The sequence below is a fragment of the Notamacropus eugenii genome, chromosome 4, assembly GCF_028372415.1.
Source record: "Notamacropus eugenii isolate mMacEug1 chromosome 4, mMacEug1.pri_v2, whole genome shotgun sequence".
In the NCBI taxonomy this organism is placed as follows: Eukaryota; Metazoa; Chordata; class Mammalia; order Diprotodontia; family Macropodidae; genus Notamacropus; species Notamacropus eugenii.
This window is the reverse complement of record NC_092875.1, coordinates 58489970-58496854: the sequence shown is the minus strand read 5'-3', so window position 1 is coordinate 58496854 and position 6885 is coordinate 58489970. Positions and strand designations below refer to the sequence as shown.

General features: G+C 37.6%; 1 protein-coding gene across 1 annotated transcript; it reads right to left on the bottom strand.

Annotated features, from left to right (window-relative positions):
* Window positions 1-1603: 1603 nt before the first annotated feature.
* On the bottom strand, window positions 1604-2545 carry LOC140498141 (olfactory receptor 1f45-like). Its single transcript, XM_072599429.1, has one exon. The coding sequence runs from the start codon at window positions 2543-2545 to the stop codon at window positions 1604-1606; it is 942 nt and encodes a 313-aa protein (XP_072455530.1).
* Between the last annotated feature and the right edge of the window lie 4340 nt (window positions 2546-6885).

The following is a 6885-nucleotide window of genomic DNA, read 5'->3' as shown; positions in this document are numbered from 1 at the left end:
GGTTCATTCCTATTACACATAGAATAAGAAATTGTGGACTGAGGGCAAATCCCTTACCCAACCCTCAATTTCTCTCACCATTCCCTATTTTCTCTACCATTCATGAGCAGCTGAATGTTACTAGAAGAAACTACCACTCTCGTGCAGGTCAGCCATAACAATTATTATTATGATAACCACCATCATTTTGGTGGTCTGGCTCCAATTTCTTCTATTTCCAATATATTGTCCACATGCCCTACAAAGTGATCATCTCAAAACCTACATCTTACCATATGGCTCTTTTGCTGAAAAATCTCTAACGGCTTTCTATTCCCAATAGGATAAAATACATACTTGTTTGGATTTCAAAGCCCTTCACTGGCTGATTCCAAGCTCCCTTTCTAGCCTTATTGTGATTTCCTTTCAGTCACTCCTCAATACACCCAAAGTGGCCTTTTTTGCTGTTCCGCACATGTCCCTCTCCACCTCTTATCTCCCTCACTCTTTGAATGCACCACTCTAGAATGGTTGAGTCAGGTCACAGCTCCAGCAGTGGACTATTTGTCTACCTTTCTTTCCACAGGACCTCCAATACTGATGATTCTCATATTTGTTATCATTTTCTATTTGCTGGGTGTGAGATGAAGCTTCAGATATGTACTAATTATCATTTCATTTCCTGTTTGTCACAAAAAGTCATCTTTTATATAGTTGTTTCTAATTTGAAGTCTTATTTGTTGGTTTGTTTGTTTAAAAACTGTTTGTTTAGAGATTCCCTTATTGATGTGAAACTGCTTTATTTTCAGGTCTTTGCAACCACAGAAGGACAGTTATTGATATTTTGTTGTATTAGAAGCTTTTCTTTATATATAAGGATCTCCTTAAGGTATTTTTTTCAGCTTTGGAAATCATGGGTCAAAGATACTTTAGGTACTTAAGTTATATGATTTCAAGTTGCTTTCCAAAGAGCTTAAACTAATTCATAATTTTACTAGTAAGTTATGTTATTCTTTCCACAGTTATTTCTCCAGTTATTTTAAAAAAAGTTTAACAAATTACTTTCTTTGAGATTTTGGATCTTTTGTACTTCTAAATTTACTTTGTTATTATTTTGTCTAGCTCTAGAAGTTGGGTGGCAGAATGGTTAGAATCCCAAACCTGGTGTAAGGAAGACCTGAGTTCAAATCTGAACTCAGACTTATATTAGTTAGGTGATCCTGGGCAAATCACCTAACTTTTGTTTGCCTTAATCTGCTGGATAAGGAAGTGGCAAGCCACTCTGCTATATTTGCCAAGAAAAGCCGAAATATGATCACAGAGGTTCAAGTATGACTGAAACAACTGAAAAACAACATAAAGCACCACCTGAATAGCTGTTCTTTTATTTTATAGCTAAGGAAACTGAAGATTGGTTAACTCAGGGTTATATAGCCAGGAAATGGTAGAAGAAGTAGAACCATGCATTCTGACAATGGTTTCATGCTCTATCCCTCACTTTGTCTATTTCTTGGGCAAGATAAGGGTGAACAGTTTGAATCTTACATTAAATAAGACTCATGGAGTACCTTTTACTACAGCAGTGAAATTGCAATATGACAAAGCCCAGGAAGATATTTCAGAGCTACAAAGAGAGGCCTGACTTCCTGGTGAAGAGCATCCTCAGGGCTCCTTTCATATCATTGTTCCTTAGGCTGTAGATGAAAGGGTTCAGCATGGGGGTGATCACAGTGTACATCACAGCTGATGCTGTGTCCTCTTGTGCTGTGTGGGTAGATTTTGGCTTACAGTACACTCCAATGATTGTCCCATAGAAGAGACAGACCACAGTGATGTGAGAGCCACAGGTAGAGAAAAATTTCCATTTCCCTTGAGCTGATGGGATCCTTTGCACAGCCATAAAAATTTGAAAGTAGGAGATTAGAATGACAATGAATGGAATTATAACTGTCAGTCCTGCCATTGTGTACAGCACCAAGTCATTGATGAAGGTATCTGAGCAGGCCAATCTTATCACCATATTGAGGTCACAGAAGAAATGAGGGATTTCAGTGTGGTCACAGAAGGAGAGTTGGGTCAGCAGAACAGTATGTGTTAGCGCATCAGCACAAGTCCCAAACCAACACACTGCTACCAGAAGGACACAGACCTTTGGGGTTAAGAACATGGAATAATGGAGTGGGGCGCAGACAGCCACATAGCGGTCATAGGCCATGACAGTGAGAAGGACACTGTCTACCACCCCAAACCATACGGAGAAAAATACTTGTGCCAAGCAGCTAATATAAAGAATTGTTTTGTTCCCAGATATATAATTAGCCAGCATTTTGGGGGTGATTGTGGAGGTGAAGCAGATATCGACCAGGGACAAGTTGGTAAGGAAGAAGTACATGGGAGTGTGTAGACGTGAGTCTTTCCTAATAGCCAGAATGATGAGCATATTCCCCAGCTCTGTGATCAGATACATAAGCAGGAACCCAAGGAACAAGAGCCTCTCTTTCTCTGGCTGGTCTGAAAGGCCCAGGAGGATGAATTCAGAGATTCTTGAATGATTTTCCCCTTCCATGAGTCTATTGGAAAAAACATGTGGACAGAAATAAAAAATTTTAAAACAATCTTTCAAAGGTGATTTGGGATTTTTTCCATTAAAATCAGTGCAGATAGAGTTAAAAGACATATAGGACAGTGGAAAAATATGTGCACTGAAGAAAATGTCAAAGCTAATAGACTAGAATGGAAAAGTTCCAGGGAATCAAGAAAAGATGCCTCAAAATAACAAGTGATAATAATATAATAGTAATGTGGCAAAATAATAAGCAAACATTTTTAGAAGGACTAACTATAAATAAACACATGAAATCATGCTTCAAATCACTGATAATAGTAGAAATGTAAATGAAAAGCATTCTTAGTTTCCATTTTACACTCTTAAAATTAGCAAGGATGATAAAAGAAAGGAATGCTCAGTGCTGGAAATTCTGTGAGAAGATAGGCATGGTTATGACTTTTTTGTAGAGCTGTTAAGTGACACAAATATATTCATTTTCAATTCAGAATTTCTCAAGTTATTTCACAAAACTGTTCATGTTCTTTATCTCAGAGATCCCAGTATTGGGCATATAGCCTAAGCAAGGCAAAGGTAACAATAAAAATCAAGTAGACACTAAAAAATTCATAGCAACTACCTTTGTAGTGGCAAATACCTGGAAACAAAGAAGGTAAATGACTATTCAACCTGGAAGTTTGTTGTAATTTTGTGTTGATCTATGAGACACCTCCTTAATAATTTTCACTTAACTGTATAGATAAGAAAATTAAAAACCAGGACTCATACAGATAGGATGTAATAGAAGAAGAATTCGAGCCAGGCGATCTGACAACTGGTTGTATGCTCTATCACATCAGAAATCTTTGTGTGTAGGTCAAGAGGTGAAAAGAATGAATTTCAAACTCAAGAAAAGTCATTGAAAAAAGTAGGGAACTAATGGAGCTCATTGACCACAAAGACGGCATCATCCGACTCACTTTTTACCAAAAAAAATAATAATACTCCAGATTCTACATAAGAATAATGCATGAGTCATCAGCTTAGGTTTGTAATTCATTGATTTTGCTCATTTCGGCTTGTCAAAATTGAGGGATGAGTCTGGAAAGATGGGGTGGAAAATGACTATAGTGGTCATGGAATGTATGTCTAATGTTTAAGGACCAGTCATATTGAGTTGAAAGAATTTCTTCACCAGATTGTGCACAGAATGTTGTTTTATAATCACAGCACCACTCAGATGAAGCTACTGAGGGATTATAATCTACATTAATGGAGAGAGTGTTATATGCATGAGATGATAGAGCCTTGAAGTATTGTAGTATCCAGAGGAGTTTAAGGTTCAGTCAGTCATCACTATTACTTTGATCTGAGCAATTTATTTCATGAGGGTGGGGTCATTTTCTTGGTTTCTTAATAGTATTTTATGCATAGAGCCATGTTGCACTGTAATCCATTGTATTGGATGAGAAGATTTGAATCTGGAGACAATACTAGCTATTGGTATGAAGCACAGAAAGAAAGGTTCCTCCATGCCCTTTGTGCACCAACACTTGATAACATAATACTATTTTAAATAGTTTTACAACATTGATAAACATGCCAGAGAGCAGCAAGTTTTATATGTACTCAATTGTTTCTGTATTAAAAGACCCATGTAATTTGGAATTATAAGATTGTAATAGTAACATTCACTCACATGCTTCTTTCCTTTGAAAGCAGAAATTTTGCCTTGGAAATGACCAGAGCTGCTGAATGACAGAAATACCAAATAGTGTGCCAACGTTTGATTAATGAGGGATATGTTGGTGTATACACCAATGTTGTCACTGTGGTAGCTTTGGGATCCTCTGATTTAGGCAATGGGTATGGTTTTTGAGGCCAAAAATTGACGAGATATTTCAACCCTATGAGTATGTTAACAGCATGAGGAGCTACTTTGTGTTCATCTTTCATTTCCAAAGAAGAACACAATACCAGAGAAATGCTGACATGCCTTATACTTGACTTAGTTTTGCCTGAGGAAGGGTTGTGCAAGGTCACCAACCTCACATTTTCTTCTAAGTAGTTTAGGAATATATGCATAGAGAATATCATAAAAATGAAAAAGCAGAGGACTTGGACCCATATGGAGAAGTATTCACATGTATATTATAGTTGAGAAGTGATTTTCTGCTTTTCTATAAAGATCTTGCAGATACTATTTTTATTCCTTTGCATTTTGTTATTATTGTATGAGATAAACCCAGAGCTAGTAGGAAGTAGGTCAGAAAGAATAAGAGCAGTAGAAAACCAGTAATTCACAGGGGAGAGTAACTTAAAAGGGAGCCCATAGTCAACCCAAGAACACGGCCCCAGAGGTGTATAAAAATGCACAAGAGAGATCCATGGCTTAAATTAATATTAAGGTGTATCTCGTAAAAAAGGACAAAAGACAAAAAGATAGATGGCCAAGTAGCATGAGATATTTAGATAATATACTTATGGGAGGAAATCTAGGAAACAGATGGGAGGAATAAGGTGGATTTACTTATTATTGACACTGGGATGATTCTCAAATCTTCTTATCAGTCCTAACCTTTCTCTTGATCTCTAGTGTCCTATCTGAAACTGCCAACTGGACATCTTGAACTGGAGGTCCCCTTTTTAGCTCAGTTCTTTCAGTTGTGTCTGACTCACTCTGATCCAATTTAGGGTTTTCGTGTCAGAGATGCTGACATGGTTTGCCATTTCCTTCTCAAGTTCATTATACAGATAAAATAACCCTGTCAAACAGGATGAGGTGACTTTCCCAGTGTCACACAGCTAGTAAGTGTCAGACACCAGATATCTTAAGCTCAATATGTCCAATACTGAACTCATTATCTTCTTCCCTCTGCCTAAACCCCCTTTTCCTCTCAACTTCTTTGTTACTGTTGCAGGCACCATCATCCTCCCAGTTACTATTCCTCATTCTCTCTCACCCTACCTCAGCCCATATAAATCTTCATGCCAAATCCTATCAGTTTTAACTTTGTGATATCTCTCTAATATGTCTCCTTCCTTCCTGTTATACTGCCCTCATATAGGCCCTCCTCACCTCAAACTGGATTATTGCACTAGGTTGCTAGTCGGTCTTCTGACCACATCTCTCCTCATTCTAGTTCTTTTTCTTCTCAGCTGTAGAGTTGATTTTCCTAAAGTGCCAGACTAACCAGGATACCTCTCTATTCAAATACTCCAATGACTTCCTGTTACTTCCAGGATCAAACATAAAATCTTCTTCTTGATTTTCAAAGTCTTCATAACCTGGTCCCCTCCTATCTTTCCAGTATTCTGAACACCTTACTTCATTATACTGTACATTTTGTGATCCAATTACTTTGACCTCTTTGTTGTTCCTTACATAATATACTTCACCCACTGATTCTGGACATTTTCACTGATTGTCCCTCATGCCATTCTTTGCCTCGTCTTCACTTCCTAGCTTTCCTGAATTCCTTCAAGTTGTACTGAAATGGTATCATAGGCTCAACCATACAGTTCACCCACATTGAAATAGAAATTCCCTCTAGAATATTCTCATAAATGGTCATGTAACCTCCACTTACAAACCTTCAGAACCATATCTGAAGGAGTGTTATTTCACTGTACCAATATCTAGCCCACAGTAATTCTGCCCACAGTAATTCCATGAAAGATTGGCAAATACTTTCTTAAAATGTAGATGAGCTATGCCTGTGACTTTTCATGGGTATTGACCCCAAGTCTTCCCAGCTCCAAGTCAAGTACTCTGTTCATTAGACCATGTCAACTGTAACCTGTTACTCTGAGTTGGGGAGGAGAAAGTCCTTCATTGTTACTGTAAGTTTCTATTCATATGGAAGCTATTTTGCTGACTATGAATGTTTTGGGGAATGAGGTAAGACAGGAGATTGTGAAAGTGACAAACATTTTATCCCTGTCTGGAAATAGGATTCCTCTATAAATTTTTAGATTTAAGAAACAGAGTCATCATTGTGTAGGAGAAAGACTACTAGAACGGGACTCAAGAGACCTAGCTTGTAGCCTCAGACCTCCCACTAATAGATTCTGTGATTTGGATCAGCTTTTGTTTGCTGAGTTTCCACAAGTTGTTCTTTAGATTCTTTCTATGTCTAATAGTGTATTGTATAAGGTCCCATCTGACTCTGAAGTTCCTGTTCTAACATTCTATATATTCTGGTCTCAAGTTCTTTTCACCTCCAGCATTCAGTTTTTCTATTTTCTAAGAGCCCCTTCAGCATTAATTACCCCTATTCTAAAGTGGTGATGTCAATCTCAAAATTAAATGGGTCCACTAGTTCATAAATAAAGATTCCCATAGGCTACATAATAACTTA

Bases quoted from the DNA above. Each gene is read 5' to 3' on its own strand.
- LOC140498141 (XM_072599429.1), bottom strand. From the start codon at position 2,545: ATGGAAGGGGAAAATCATTCAAGAATCTCTGAATTCATCCTCCTGGGC.